Raw genomic sequence first — 17,170 nt, 5'->3', positions numbered from 1 at the left:
ATGAAGATATATGAATGACTGATGGTACAGAACGGCATAGGCAAGATGCAGTAGATGGTATAGAGTACAGTATATACATAGGAGATGAGTAATGTAGGGTATATAAACATAAAGTGGCATAGTTTAAAGTGGCTAGTGATACATGTATTACATAAAGATGGCAAGATGCAGCAGTTTAAATGAGTAAAGTATATACATATGAGATGAGTAATGTAGGGTATGTAAACATTATATTAAGTGGCATTGTTTAAAGTGGCTAGTGGTACATTTTTACAACAATTTCCATTATTAAAGTGGCTGGAGTTGAGTCAGTATGTTGGCAGCAGCCACTCAATGTTAGTGGTGGCTGCAGTCTGATGGCCTTGAGATAGAAGCTGTTTTTCAGTCTTTCGGTCCCTGCTTTGATGCACCTGTACTGACCTCTCCTTCTGGATGGTAGCATCTGTCGAAGTTTGTGAGTGCTTTTGGTGCCAAGCTGAATTTCTTCAGCCTCCTGCGGTTGAAGAGGTGCTGCTGTGCCTTCTTCACAACGCTGTCTGTGTGGGTGGACCAATTCCGTTTGCCCGTGATGTGTACGCCGAGGAACTTAAAACTTACTACCCTCTCCACTACTGTCCCGTCGATGTGGATAGGGGGGTGCTCCCTCTGCTGTTTCCTGAAGTCCACAATCATCTCCTTTGTTTTGTTGACGTTGAGTGTGAGGTTATTTTCCTGACACCACACTCCGAGGGCCCTCACCTCCTCCCTGTAGGCCGTCTCGTTGTTGTTGGTAATCAATCCTACCACTGTAATGTCGTCCGCAAACTTGATGATTGAGTTGGAGGCGTGCGTGGCTACGCAGTCGTGGGTGAACAGGGAGTACAGGAGAGGGCTCAGAACGCACCCTTGTGGGGCCCCAGTGTTGAGGATCAGCGGGGTTGTTACCTACCCTCACCACCTGGGGGCGGCCCGTCAGGAAGTCCAGTACCCAGTTGCCCAGGGCGGGGTCGAGACCCAGGGTCTCGAGCTTGATGACGAGTTTGGAGGGTACTATGGTGTTAAATGCTGAGCTGTAGTCGATGAACAGCATTCCTCTTGTCCAGATGGGTTAGGGCAGTGTGCAGTGTGGTTGTGATTGCGTCGTCTGTGGACCTATTTGGGCGGTAATCAAATTGGAGTGGGTCTAGGGTGTCAGGTAGGGTGGAGGTGATATGGTCCTTGACTAGTCTCTCAAAGCACTTCATGATGACGGAAGTGAGTGCTACGGGGCGGTAGTCGTTTAGCTCAGTTACCTTAGCTTTCTTGGGAACAGGAACAATGGTGGCCCTCTTGAAGCATGTGGGAACAGCCGACTGGGATAAGGATTGATTGAATATGTCCGTAAACACACCAGCCAGCTGGTCTGCGCATGCTCTGAGGACGCGGCTGGGGATGCCGTCTGGGCCTGCAGCCTTGCGAGGGTTAACACGTTTAAATGTTTTTATCACGTCGGCTGCAGTGAAGGAGAGCCTGCAGGTTTTGGTAGCGGGCCGTGTAGAGTGGCACTGTATTGTCCTCAAAGCGAGCAAAAAAGTTATTTAGTCTGTCTGGGAGCAAGACATCCTGGTCCGCGACGGGGCTGGTTTTCTTTTTGTAATCCGTGATTGACTGTAGAACCTGCCACATACCTCTTGTTTCTGAGCTGTTGAATTGCAACTCTACTTTGTCTCTATACCGACGCTTAGCTTGTTTGATTGCCTTGCGGAGGGAATAGCTACACGGGTAATGGAGTCGCCAATGACTAGGGTTTTCAATTTGTCAGAGCGAATGGTGGGAGGCTTCGGTGTCTCAGACCCCGTAACGGGAGGAGTAGAGACCAGAGAAAGACCTCGGACTCCGACTCGCTGCTTAATGTGGAGAAACGGTTGAAAGTTTCTGTCGGCTGAATTTTTTAAAATGTATTTTACCTTTATTTAACTAGGCAAGTCAGTTAAGAACAAATTCTTATTTTCAATGACGGCCTAGGAACAGTGGGTTAACTGCCTGTTCAGGGGCTGAACGACAGATTTGTACATTGTCAGCTTGGGGGTTTGAACTTGTAACCTTCTGGTTGCTAGTCCACTGCTCTAACCATAGGGCTACCCTGCAGCCCCAAATGAGCAAACACCGGTTGAGCGTTCCTACAGCATTTCCCCCCAGAAGCCATGAGAAGGTTTTCCAGTTGCTTTATTTGTGCTCATTAAGCATAGTAGATTGGAAACTTTGTCCTCTGTTACCATGCACAGCTCAAACAAATAATTTGTGATACTTGTGCTGTGGTAAAAGTTGTTCATGAAAGACTGGCCATAGTGTCCAGAGCAGGTGGGTAACTTCTTAACCAGAGATGAGGCTATAGTGGTAAAAAAAATATGTTCAAATAATTTGCAACCTTTGCCTGGTCATCATAAAACATAATCAATATCCAGGCCAATACTACAGGATTTTACCGTATGGAGAGATTTTGAGCCAGTGTCCTTTAAAATTTTCCACAGTTTACGAGGCTGATGTAAGTTGTCATAGACAGTGTCTATATAATGTTGGGATTTGGCCTTATCCATTTTGTATCTTGCCTGGTTTCTACAGTTAATAAATCATCATCTTGTTGTAGATTTGTCCTTCTCAATCTGGCCAGGGAGCGATACCTTTTGCTTATGATCTCAGAAGTGGTCCATTTCCCTGACTGCTGTTTGATTCTAATTTGTTTCATCGGAGCCAGAGAGTCGAGTGCAGACAGAAACAGATCTTTAAAAATATAACAAGAGTGATCAACATCATCACGGTTTAATACATGAGACCAATCCAAAATTCCAAGTACTTCTACAAAACGTTCTTTTGAGTATTGTTTCATAGACCGTCCCTTCATGTATTTATTACCTGGCTCTAGTAGCATTTTGGATTTCTTACGGGTTCAGTAGGTTACCATATCACGTAAACCAATATTTAAGACAGACAGACGTTCTCTTGATCTGATAATCAAATCCAAAGTTGATTTACTGTCAATACACCCGGGTTGGCTCAACAATCAGTTGTTTTAGACCAAATAACTGATTAAAGATATACAGGGCATTGACTAGTGTACTTCTCTGGGGTGATAACTGCACATTTCTATTAATATCGCCAAGCAGAATTAATTCTCTATCAGCCAATACATTGTGATCACAGCAATTAGATTCAAGTAAATCATAGAAATGATTCTGCTTAGGAGGCCGATAGCTCACACCAACAAGTATAGGACGACATTAAGGAAGAAGTATATCTACCCATGCAACCTCAAGACCATCCATTTTCAGACCTGAACGAGGGTTAAAATGCACATCATTCCTTGTAAAAACACACACGCCGCCACCGTTTCGGTTTCGGGTCAATTCTAAGAATGCTATGACCCGGTAGCTCAACCTCATCGTCCTCAATTGACCCATCGAGCCATGTCACAGTCACAGCAACTACTGCAGCCCCTGTGTTAGAAGCAAGGAGTTTTAATTCCTCTAATTTCGGCAGCAGGCTCCGTGTGTTCACATAGATAAAAATGAAGTCCTCTCTGATTGAAACAGTCAAACATGTCATTTTCTGTGCCCACTGCTGATACATCGACAATCTCATCTAGATTGCACTCATCATCCCTGCTTGTGTTCAGCATCCCAATGTTTGGCATTGCATTTAAACAGCATACATTTAAACAGCATACATTTTAACAGCATACCTTTAAACAGCATACCTTTAAACAGCATGCATTTTAACAGCATACCTTTAAACAGCATACATTTAAACAGCATACATTTAAACAGCATACATTTAAACAGCATACATTTAAACAGCATACATTTAAACAGCATACCTTTAAACAGCATACATTTTAACAGCATACCTTTAAACAGCATACCTTTAAACAGCATACCTTTAAACAGCATACATTTAAACAGCATACATTTAAACAGCATACATTTTAACAGCATACCTTTAAACAGCATACCTTTAAACAGCATACATTTAAACAGCATACATTTTAACAGCATACATTTTAACAGCATACCTTTAAACAGCATACCTTTAAACAGCATGCATTTTAACAGCATACCTTTAAACAGCATACATTTAAACAGCATACATTTAAACAGCATACATTTTAACAGGATACATTTTAACAGCATACATTTAAACAGCATACATTGTAAACAAGCGAAATGTTACTTTGAGACTATAGCTTCATCATATGACAAGGGGTTGATAGCTCCACACATTATGTGAACGAACAAATCACAAATGTCACAAGCCCCCGCTTTTGAATTCTTCCTTACGGTCTTACCACAGTTTGGGCATGGTTTTTAAGCTTGCTTTGTGGTGTTTGGGCCAGGACAGGGGTGTACATCGACACAGAGTAGCAGGCTGAAGGTAACAAGCAGATTGTTGGAATTAACACCGGTCTCATGGGCGCTGCAGCGTTTCCTGTGTACCTTTACCGAGCGGCTCAGCTGTTCCCGTAGGAAAGGTGATATCAGGTGCTGGTAAAGTTGTTCATGGCCGAAGTTCACAATATGAAAGTGAAGATTTCCATCCACGTCTTTCGGTGTAGGTGGAACGGGAGTTTGGGATCATCTCCATGTTTGAATTGTAGAATAAATCAGAAACGCAAGAAGAGCAAAACTTCTGGCTAGAGCCGTAATAGTGTTAAAATGTGATATAGAAACAAACAATACTGATATACAAACAAACAATTTACCCACTGAAGTCGGTTACGACACCGATCTCATTACTAGCTCAAAGTAACATGTGGACAGGGAGGCGCTTTGGGATTAGCTAACTAATGTTGTGTGGGATGACTTTATTTGAATGGTCACATCTTTTAATTGGTCATAAACTGACATTCGTTGTTTTAACTCCTAGTGGCATGAGAGAGAGAGAGAGAGAGAGAGAGAGAGAGAGAGAGAGAGAGAGAGAGAGAGAGAGAGAGTTTCTCACCTCTTTCTCTCGGTCTCTCTCTATTTTACACACACATAAACACACATGAACACACACATACTCAAAAGGCATGGAAATATGTAGTCCATTTCCACATCAAAGAAGCAAATTGGTCATAAATTGACTTTCGTTGTATTAATTCCTAATGGCATGAGAGAGAGAGAGAGAGAGAGAGAGAGAGAGAGAGAGAGAGAGAGAGAGAGAAAAAGAGAGAGAGAGAGACAGACAGAGAGAGAGAGAGACAGACACAGAGAGAGAGAGAGACAGACACAGAGAGAGAGACAGACAGACAGAGAGACACAGAGAGAGACACAGAGAGAGAGACAGAGAGAGAGAGACAGAGAGTGAGAGATTTTTCCTCTCCCTATCTATTCCACTTATCTGTTGGTTGAAGCCGAGCTGACACTGCAGGCTCCATTAGTTTTGTGCTTCTGTGCCGTTTGTCAGTTAAAGCGTTACCTTTCCCTACCACGCGTCCCGAGTCGGCAGCTCATTAACGCTAATGATGGTAGGCGTTATGCGCAGCGGGCCAGAACGGCAGCTGTGATTGGCCAATCTCAGTCTGATGAACGAATGGCAGGCTCTGATGCTGGAGGTGTCAGGAAGTGTTAACCTCACAGTGAAGAGCTGCTATGGGAAAGGGTCATTATGAAATATGTGGTTCATATTTATAGACAGGGATTCAGACTAACTGAGATTGGTCAGGCTGTTATGTGGAAGTGGAAGTTGCGGTTATAACTAGGGGCCTGAGTTTTTACTGATCACAAGACCTAACCAGGAACAACTCTGGGGCCTTAGTGAGAGTCCATAACTAGTGCCTAGAGTTTTTCCTGGTTAGGTCATACGCATAGGGAAAACTCTATGCCCTATGATCCTTCTGTGAGACAGGATCCTCATTATCACAATATGGTTAATATTTCAACGGTCTGGCTGGCAGTGATGTGAGAAGGTAACAAGTGTATTTCTTGCTTTATTCCATTGTTATTTGTGTGATAAGGGTCGTCACAAATGTCTGTAGACAATCCGGCAAAGAGAGACAGGAAGACTGTGATGTGTTGACATGCCTTACAATCATACTGTATGTAGCCTAGTGAGTGAACCATTGAATGATTCATCTTCAACTTCTCTGATCTCTCAGTAGTGCTGAGTGTGATGACTGCGGTGGTGGAAAAAGTACCCAATTGTCATACTTGAGTAAACGTAAAGATACCTTAATACAAAATGACTTAATAAAAGTGAAAGTCACCCAGTAAAATACTACTTGAGTAAAAGTCTAAAAGTATTTGGTTTTAAATATACTTAAGAATCAAAAGTAAAAGTATAAATTAGTTCACATTCCTTATATTAAGCAAACCAGACGGAACCATTTTCTTGCCTTTTTTATCAATTACAGATAGCCAGGGGCACACTCAGACATCATTTATGAAAGAAGCATGTGTGTTTAGTGAGTCCGCCAGATCAGAGGCAGTAGGGATGATCAGGGATGTTCACTTGATAAGTGTGTGAATTTGACCATTTTCCTGTCATGCTAAGCATATGAAATGTAAAGAGTACTTTTGGGTGTCAGGGATAAAGTATATTATTTTCTTCATGAATGTAGGGAATGTAGTGAAGTAAAAGTAAAAGTTGTCAAAAATATAAATAGTAAAGTACAGACAACCCAAAAAACTACTTAAGTAGTACTTTAAAGTATTTTTACTTAAATACTTTACACCACTGGATGACTGTAGGTTTTATAAAGACACATGTTTGATCTACGAGAGCCACAGACATGGATGAGAAAACCTAAGAGCTCCTCTCAGTGGGTTTGAGGAAGTTTATCATGGTTTGATTGAAGTAAATGCAATGACTGTGACCTTATTCAGGCAGTTCCATTACAAGGCTTACTGCTATATCAGTGACTGAATGATGATGTGACGACTGACAGTGACACACCTACAGCCTGGAGGAATGACTAAACACTTCTTTCTCCCCCTTCCTCATTTCTCCTTCTCCCTTTCTCATGACATCTCTATCCCTCATCCTCTGTCTATCTTGGTCAAACTCCTTTGCTATTTTTCCTTCTCCATTTGTCCTATATTCTATTTTTATTCCACCTCTCCTTGTCAAATCCCTCCCGTTTCCCTTGTCTCTCTCTCCTCACTCTCCTCCACGTCCTCTCCACCCCAGATCTACCTGCGTTTCCTGGACTATGAGATGCAGAATAGTAATGAGTGTAAGCGTAACTTCGTGGCGGTGTACGACGGCAGTGCGTCCGTAGAGGACCTGAAGAACAAGTTCTGCTCTACGGTGGCCAACGACGTGATGCTGGTGTCCACCACGGGGGTGATCAGGATGTGGGCCGACCAGGGAAGCCGCCGGAGCCGCTTCAGGATACTCTTCACCACCTTCCAAGAACGTAAGGGACTGTTGATAGTATATGCATATGCGTTCACACACACAAATGTGCTTGTGCACACGCGCACACACACACACACACACACATACAGTAATATCATCTTCAAGAAGCCATACAGTAAAGACATTTACTGGAACATTTTTTTTATTTTTTAAATTTGATTTCACCTTTACTTAACCAGGTAGGCAAGTTGAGAACAAGTTCTCATTTACAATTGCGACCTGGCCAAGATAAAGCAAAGCAGTTCGACACATACAACAACACAGAGTTACACATGGAGTAAAACAAACATACAGTCAATAATACAGTATAAACAAGTCTATATACGATGTACATTGGGATGGGGGAGGGTACAGATCGGGTACATTAATGTCCCCCACCCCCACCTCTTATACTGGACCCCCTAACCCTATGTCTGCAGCGTTAAACAGAAAATAAAAACAACCCAGCCGTAGTCTATCTTTAGTGGCGGCTATTAAAGAAACACGGGCGTGGTCGATTCATCAGCGCGTTTATGGCCGTGTCCATTGAGAGATAGAGAGAGAGAGAATGGGCTTGGGCTAAACCACTGTGGGCAGAGGTGCAGTCTAAGGATCTCATTTACTTTTATGAGCGTTTAAACAGCTCCTCGTGACTGGAGAGGGAACGTTCCATTAGGGAGTGTATCGCCACAGGGCTGTTACACTGCAGTGTTAAAAGGGGATGAACGAAGTATCAGAGGTAGGATCTTCATTATCTGGCCATTCTTGAATGAAAAGATGTACAAGGATTAATCTTATTTTAACGATCGATCCTAACCTGTACCCTTAGGACAATACCAAATGGGCACACCACGTCATTTCAACATGGATAATTGGGTAATATTTGGTTGAAACGTTGATCAATGATATTACAACCTGTATTCATTCACTAAAAAAAGCAGCCAAAAGTTAGCTGAATTTCTAGTGTGTTATCACTACACTTTAAACCATCTAAAAGCACAACCAAATTCCAATGGAAATACAATGTCAGATAATTGTTTTTTTATATAACAGATTAATATGTTATCACTGTGCTTCATCGAAATAGCGGAACCAAGTGACTTGGATTGAAGTTGAGATTACATTAAAAGTGCATGGTGTAAGTGTTCAATGCCGTTTGAGATTCTGTGCAGATTATTAAAGCAATTGTGAAGATCTCCCCCTCAACTGGCCTACCTGGTTAAATAAAGATGAAATAAAATAGAATCTCCCCTGTAACAACCTATGCATGCTATCTTGAACATGCACATGTTGTAGGATTACATAATAAGACATGTATAGTTACAGTAACCTCAAAGTTTTATTAATTTTAAGGGTGAATGTTACATTAGTTTGTAAGATGTACTGTATTTACTGTATTACAAAAGTCATATTGAATTGTGTTTGGTTGACAATGCAACCATATATCAACATTTAAAGGAGATGTACTGCTTTGATCTGAGCCAATTATCTGATCATCTGAGCCACTGGCTTAATCCCATTCCTTAACTTAGTTTTTTGGTTGAGTTGGAAACGTGAATCCAACATATTATTTGTTAAAGTGTTGACAAATTAATAGGCTATTTCTTGTATTTAAAAAGTTCTATTTAATTGTCAATGCAACCAAATGTCAACATTTGAAGGAGATAAATCTTCTGCTTTGATAGTTCCATCTGTGAAACGGACTTCCTCTGGCTTTAATTCCAGTTTGCCTACAAATTAATCATTGTTAATAATATGTTGGATTCATGTCTCCATCTCAGCCAAAAATCTAAGTTAAAGAATAACACTATATCAAATCATTTGCAGACAAACTGGAAGTAAAGCCAGAGTAAGTCAGTGGCACAGATGGAACTATCCAAGCAGAAGATAAATATCTTTCAAATGTTGATATTTGGTTGCGTTGACAACCAAACACAATTCAATATCACTAAATATCATTACATTTGAAATCAACCAAGAGCTTGAAACCCTCAGCCTGTTGTATTGTCTATTTTTAGTTGAATTCTGGGTTGAATTGAAACTAAACCTGTTGATGTCATCACAAATGCTATATACACTAGGTCTAGAGAGCATCATTGAGGATGTATGAGTGATATAGTATGGTCACATTTCCACGTAGATTTTCAAATGATGATGATACAACAGTAATTCAACTGTTGTGCCCAGTGGGTAGTTTATGGGCTCACTGCTTGCTCACCAATGCTGTCCTTTGTAATGTGGACATCTAGTGAGTGACTAAGTCTTCTCACCCTGTTCATGATCCATTCATAAGGGAAACGCTACAGTACCTTAGACAGACTGTCTGACTCGGTCTATATGAATGCGGTAGTGATGGCATGTCATTCACACCATTCACATGCAGCTGAGATTCTTCCTTGGAATGGTGTATTACAGTAACTGAACTATCTTGGCGCGATAGAGAGGCAGTGTGAGGGGGAGAGAATGAGTGGGGGAGAGGGAGAAGAGCAAAAGAGAGAGAGAGAGAGAGACAAAGTGAGTACTCACTGAATCTCAAAATGTGCTTTTCCCCCAGAAACCATAGTATTCACATCCCCTCTCAATTCTGTTTGAGAGCTTTCATAGCTCACACGCACGTACACAGACAGAACGCAAACACAGAAAGGAGAGATAGATATATACAGGGGTGAAAGTAAACCAATACGGTCCGGTAAGGCGTCCCGGCAAAAATAAATAGTGAGGGTACGCCGTACTGGTAAAACATGAGCCTATCTCAATAATTCAACCAAAATGTCTAGGAAACTGTAGACTATTACAACATTATTTATCATGACCGCATGTCAGCAGCATGAAAAATGAGCGAATGGACTTGAAAACGGGTGGTATAGGCTACGCTCCAAAATGCGTTGTGGTTCAAGGAGAACACTGACATATTTTCAAGGCAGAGATGACTAGCCAAGACTGACACACACAGACAGCTGAAGACGCATCAATCCAGGCTAGTGCAGACATAATGACAGTCGTCAAATATCATCACATTTTTTGGTGTTTTAACAAATATTTATTTCCATTTATCAAATGGCGGCTGTACAGAGCACTGTTTTGCTGCTGGAATTCATTTGTGAGTAATGGAACGTACCTGAGTAGCCTACATGAGCCTTTGATTGTTTGACAATCAGATTAAAACATCATGACTGGTTGTGTTTATACCACATTAAAACGTAATACATTTTAGTTAAGTTAAATGACTTCTAGGCCCAAAGAGATCCTATTAAATGAATAGGGATTGTATATGTCATTCTATGACTAGGCCCATTTTGTGCGTGCACACATAGGAGGTTCCCTGTACCATGAAGAAAGGACATCTACTTTCATCCCTGGATATACACACTAGAGATAGAGAAACACTGACACCCATCTCCCATTGATTGAGTAGTTTAAATTGACAGGGGAGAGAGGTTTTCACAGTGAGGCCATTGTACTCCTGCTGAGGATGATAGGGGGATAGAATGGAGGATGACTCAGTGGCTCAGCTCAGTGTGAATGAAAGGCACTGAACTCTCCTTTTAAGGTACTCTCTCTCTTTCTCTCCCTCTCGCTCGCTCTCTCTCTTTCTCACTCTCTCTCTCTCTGTCTCTCTCTTTAGCTCTCTTTAAATACACATACAGATCTGCTTCAGTTACAAAAGTGTTAGATTGGTTTGCATGTGTTTGTGAGTGTGTGTGTCCGTGTGTGTGTGTGTTTAATGAATAGGCAGTGCAGTTGTTTGTGTGCGAGTCCGTTTCCTCTTTGTGAGGCCTATCTACTGAATGAAGCCAGGATGTGCCGTTTCCCCGGCAACACTGCTGCCTAAGTCAATCAACCAATGCCTAGCAATACCCTGAGCCAGAGCTGCATTCAGAACCGCAGAGCAAAATCATCAATATCATTTAAACATGCAGGTACCACCAGGCAATATGCACGTACACAACATCTACTCAGCAGATACTCTCTTTGAGCTGCATTCCCAACCTCTGTGCAACTCCGTCTAAACAGGCAGGTACACCAACTGCCAACCAACTACGAAGGTCCATAGATACTATCTGGCTGAATAGGTAAAAACCTAAAACATCACACTCATGACTGAACACTCCTTACACACTCTTTGCATATTCTGACATCCAGAAGAGGCAGAGAGACAGAATGATGAACAAGAGAGAGAGAGAGAGAGAGAGACGTTCCTGTTATTACCCAGCATGCAATTATACCTAGGGTGGGAGATGTGTGTGAGCGACAGCAGAGCTGTCAGCCTCTTCATGCCTCGTCAATTCCTAGAGTCCCCTGGGACGTATAGATCTACATCCTCAGTGGCTTCTCTTCATATGCCAATCTCTGCATTCAAACAGACATTGAGATGTCTGAGATCTGGCGTTTATGAGACAGCATATGTATGTAGACATATGGGTCATCCACATACCGTGATTGTCTTATACATTGATTACTTTCCTTTTTTGCAAGGTATATAAACCTATAGACATACAGTATATCAATCTTTGGTTGATTTGTGACTGGGTACAGTTGAATCCATATGTTGTATGCTTAAAGCCACTATATAGATGATCTGGTGTTAAATGGAACATATGCATATACTGTAGGATCATTCAGATGTTGTCTGATTTCCCCAGACAACATCTGTTTAGTCACCCAGCATCTATAGACATCGTTTTTCTCCTTCTGCTTCTCAAGACATAGACACTAATGTGGTTTCCCAACAGTAAGGCTCAGATGAACATGGCAGTGTTGCCATTGTTTATAAAATGCCGAAATAAACATGTCTCCAACACCGATATCACACTCACAAACTGAAATCCTACTGTATGTGTGTACATTATACAACTAATTATTAAGAGTGCCTAAAATATCACATTTATCTATTCACTGTAGGCTACACATGAATTGCAGCAAATTAGTTCCTGTTTCAGGCATGTCTTTGGTCAGGTTCACGTGGTTCAAACAAAAACACCCTAATGATTGGTTGAAAATAGAGTCTCCCACAATACAGGTGATGGCTGCAGGATGAAGCTGGTGGAGAGCAACTGCAGAATCATGCAGTCAACTGCATGATTTCTGTAAAGTTCATGCAGTCGACCTGTAGAAGCAAGTTTTATCCACAGAATGCAACACACAATGGTCCCCCACTTGTCATCTGCTCGAATACATCCATTGTCTATTATATTGACAGGATAGTCAAGTGACCGCTCTAACAATGGAAATACAGTACAAGTCCTCAAAGATAGAAGGCAGGCGGGAGGAGGCAAGATCGTATGGGACCAGTCTAGCCAATGAGAGGGCAGATACGCATGTGAACAACTTGCCATAGAGATAGAGGACTTATCTTTCTATCTGTGCCATTATAGGTAGCCTGGCAGGTAGGTAGCCTGGCAGGTAGCTTGGTGGGTAGGAGCATTGTGCCAGTAACAGAAATGTTGCTGGATCGAATCCCTGAGCTGACAAGGTAAAAAATCTGCCATTATGCCCCATGAGCAAGGCAGTTATCCCACTGTTTCCTGGGTGCCAAAGATGTCAATTAAGGCAGACCTACGCACCTCTCTGATTCAGAGGGGTTGGGTTAAATGAGGGAGATGCATTCAGTTGTACAACTAACTATAGATATCTCCCTTTCCCTATAGCGTCTGTGACAGCATTGATATTCTAAAGTAGTACATTTTCTTATTTTTCATTGGCTGATTGCTCCCAACTTATAGGAATCCCCACCCAGTTGACTACTTTAAAATGGTGGAAGCCCTCAATGGCAATGTACATGCTAAAACGGGTTATAGCCATGATGAGTCCTCTGTCTATCCATCTCAACTCCAATATAAAGTCATTTCATTTTCGAAGTTGCCGAAATGCCACGTGCGCCCACTTATTTCAGTGCATTCGTAACAGCCTAACCATTACGAAACGTATATTTGATCAACTAATCCTCACATACCAAATTCGACATTCTCATTGAACTCCATACAAAAATCCCTCACTTCGTGGGCTTATTTTTGTGGAAAGATTTTGGGCTGAGTAAAACCTCTCGATTCTCATCTTCCTCTCTGAACCAAGCTTCCATCAAAATATGTTGTTTCATTGCAATTAGACCTATGGTTTTGAAGTTCGTATGAAGTGCTCCTCTGCAGCCGACTGAGCTAGAGGACTTCCGAGCTTTCAGTTGGATGTCTAGTGTATTTCATCAGGCCACTTTATTATTATTTAATTTATGCCTAGGGCAGTGGGGGGAAGGCTCCTGGGTGGGGAAAGGGGCACTTTTTTATTACAAAATGTCTGGGAATTAATTTGGCTGCAGATGAGTTTGGATCCACCTCTTCATAAAGTCAGCTGTGGCCCTGTGGAGCAATGGGAGGCTACTGAGTGTCGTTGGGATGGTGAGGGACAGCACCTCCCCCTGGTGGGGAGAACTGGCACTGTGTTCAGGAAGAGAAGGCTGAATAAAGTAAGCCCCAGACACTGACCTACGGACAGTCCTGCATTTGGGCAGGTTAAGGTGGTTGGTTAATGGTTAATGGTTAGGATTGGAGAGGCCCGGTGGGGACGCTTTAAGGGATGTACTGGTGGGAGTGTAGGGGAAAAGGGGAGAAAGGCCGCTGTAGGCAGACCTGGCACTCAAGAGAAGACAGGCTATGTGCACCCTGCCCACAAAATTACGTGGAAACTGAGCTGCACTTCCTAACCTCCTGCCAAATCTATGACCATATTGGAGACACATATTTCCCTCAGATTACAAAGACTGACAAAGTATTCGAAAACAAATCCAATTTTGATAAACTCCCATATCAATTGGGTGAAATACCACAGTGCGCCATCACAGTAGCAATATTTGTGACCTGTTTCCACAAGAAAAGGGCAACCAGTGAAGAACAAACATCATTGTAAATCCAACATATATTTATGTTGATTTATTTTCCCTTTTGTACTTTAACTATTTGCACATCATTATAGCACTGTACATAGTCATTATATAACATTTGAAATGTCTCTATTCCTTTGAAACGTTTGTGAGTAATGTTTACTGTTCATTTTGATTGTTTATTTCACTTTTGTTTTTTTATCTATTTCACTTGCTTTGGCAATATGTTTCCCATGCCAATAAAGCCCTTTAAATTGAATTGAATTAAGAGAGAGAGAGAGTGAGAGAGAGAGAGGGGGAAGAGAGGGAGAGAGAGAGAGAGAGAGAGAGAGGGGAAGAGAGGGAGAGACGTAGAGGGAGAGGGAGAAAGAGAGAGAGTGAGAGGAGATAATTCATTCTAATTTGAGCTGTTGTTATTCCCCTGGGATCAGTGCAGAGATGAAAACAGTCGTCCATCATTCAGGTAATTCTGCCCAACCTTGAGCCCCTCTGTATCAGACAGCAGCCTGTTTTAATGCCCAACGCAACGCATTATTTTCTGTGTGTGTGTGTGTGTGTGTGTGTGTGTGTGTGTGTGTGTGTGTGTGTGTGTGTGTGTGTGTGTGTGTGTGTGTGTGTGTGTGTGTGTGTGTGTGTGTGTGTGTGCATGTGTCTGTGCATGTGTGCGTGTGTGTGTGCGTGTGTGTGCCTGACCACTTCCCCATCCACAGCCCGTAAATAATCAATGTTTAAACACAGCCATCCATTATGTTCACCCATCCCACATTCTAATGAGTTTCAACAGTAGACAGGGAGGATGTAGTGTGAAGTGCTGCTTCTACCAGTCTTCATGCTTCACTCCTGATGAATGGCATGACTTGGGGCTAGGACTGATATGAAATCATCATGCACTAAACCAGAACGTGCATGTCTAGAGTAATTGAACATAATGTATATGTGGTGGACTTTACTGCATTTTAATAGTTTGCTCTTATCCAATGTGCACTCAGGAGTCAGCTGTAGCCCTTACATCACTACCCTCTGTTCTGAGTCAGTGCTGGGAATATTGAATGTTCAGTTTAAACTATACCACTAGAAACAGATTACTGTTATGGTGCAATAAAGATGTATTAAATCCCATTGAATTACATCTGATTGAATGGAGGAAACTGTCTTGGCTTGGTGTAGCCGTTTGATTAGTCAGTAGGTCTGTTCATTACACTGTGGAGGCCACGGTAGGCCAGTGCATTAGTGTGATTAAGAGGGGAGGTGTCTCCTGTCTCTGAAAGTCACCTTGCTTGTTTAATTACCGGTGTGGTGATGAGGCTGCTAACACATTACCTGAGACTCTATAATTGGATAACTCACTTCCTTCTGCCTCGATGGCTCTGTCACTCTCCAAACATCTTTCTCTCTCTTTTGCTCTCTGTCGCTCTCCCTCTTCTCCTCACATCTCTCACTTTTATGATCTCTGTCACCGCCTGTTGTCACAGATACAGCTATGTGTCACACTTGCTCGTACACAAGCACTAATGGATAGACATACACACACGCACACCGTTCATTCCCTGCCAGTATCAACACACAGTCATAACTTGCCTCTTTTAACTTTGTGCATATCTCCGTATTGGCATCGATGCATACATAGTGTGAACATTTAAGTTAAGTTATGTATGCATACAGTATCTCTGGCCCTTAAGGATTCAGGCCTGGATGATTACAACATGTGTTAGTCTGACATCTCCAGCATGTCAAGGTTTTCTCCAGGTGTTTCATTTCCCGTGTAGTTAGATAGATAGCTTTAAAAGGAACACTCCCAGAGAGATTACTATGCACTGCCTTGTCTCATCACATTTCAGAAGAGGAGGAAAGATGAACATTTATGAAGAGCAGATGGGTTCAGGGCTGAGTAATGCGCCTCCAAATTCACCCAAATCTGTAGCATCATAATACTATACCAGGAGCGCAACTTAGATTTTAGAAGTGGGGGAGGGGCATAACTTGGCAGGAGGTCTGGGGGTCCTGACATTTTTTGGGGCATCTAAAGTTCATTTCCTGCAATCTAATATGATCCAGGGCCCTTCTAGCCGTCTCTGTTTAGAACAACAAAAAGTAAGCAAGAATGCCCACAGTCATCAAGCTAGGTAAGATATCATTATTGAATATGTTTAAGTGATTGATAAGACTGATCAATAATACTAGATCAATGATAATTTAATAATCATTATTGTGTTGCACCTTTAACCAATAACCAAATGAACAACAAGTAAAGTACAAAGACTTAACTTTTGTTTGTCTTTATTATGACATCCTCTATGTAACATTTCAGCCAGACCACCAGGCCAGCCCGAGCTGCCTGCAAGCCCGAGCCCCACCAGTCTAGTCAATAACTCAACCCTCTCCACAAAACAACTTCCTTCTCATCTTTTGGATAACAAAAAAGTTTAATAAAAACACACATACAACACATATTAGCACACAGAAATAGCACGTTCTCCATATAATTCACACCTAATAGTACTGTAGAGCTCCTTTTGCACACAACTTAACTGGGTCTCCCCATCCTGCCCCTAGGGGTCCATGGCCCTGCAGAGCCCCAAACACAACACACCCCACTGAGCTTTAGGATCTTAGTGAAAGATTCCTTATTGGTTTCAGGTGTGTTAGTCCAAGGCCAGAGTGACAATCAACAGTACAGCAGACCCCCAGGGCCAGGACTGAGCAGCCCAGCAGTTAGGGATTGCCTAAATAGGTATCCCCCGAAGTTTTCAATACAGACTCCTTTGTTCGTACAGTATTCCATATAAGGCATCCAGACCTTATGAAAGTTGCACAGTATACCCTTAATCTTGTAATAAATCAAGTCTAGTGATACATAACTTGACATTTCTGCCATCCATTGTGGGAGGATAACCAACCTGCATTTCTTAGCCGCTATAAATGCTAGGTTACTCAGATCTTCTGAGAACAGTCTCCAGTATCGAC

General features: G+C 42.1%; 1 protein-coding gene across 4 annotated transcripts in view; it reads left to right on the top strand.

Annotated features, from left to right (window-relative positions):
- Positions 1-17,170, top strand: part of neto1l (neuropilin (NRP) and tolloid (TLL)-like 1, like) — a 192,730-nt gene that overhangs the window by 153,294 nt on the left and 22,266 nt on the right. For all 4 annotated transcript variants that reach the window (XM_042298973.1, XM_042298970.1, XM_042298972.1 and 1 more), the window contains exon 7: positions 7,123-7,351. In XM_042298973.1, the coding sequence (XP_042154907.1) occupies positions 7,123-7,351 (229 nt within the window). The remainder of the gene's footprint in view (positions 1-7,122; positions 7,352-17,170) is intronic.

This window comes from Oncorhynchus tshawytscha, linkage group LG16 (genome assembly GCF_018296145.1).
Source record: "Oncorhynchus tshawytscha isolate Ot180627B linkage group LG16, Otsh_v2.0, whole genome shotgun sequence".
NCBI lineage: Eukaryota > Metazoa > Chordata > Actinopteri > Salmoniformes > Salmonidae > Oncorhynchus > Oncorhynchus tshawytscha.
This window is presented reverse-complemented; position numbering and strand designations above follow the sequence as displayed.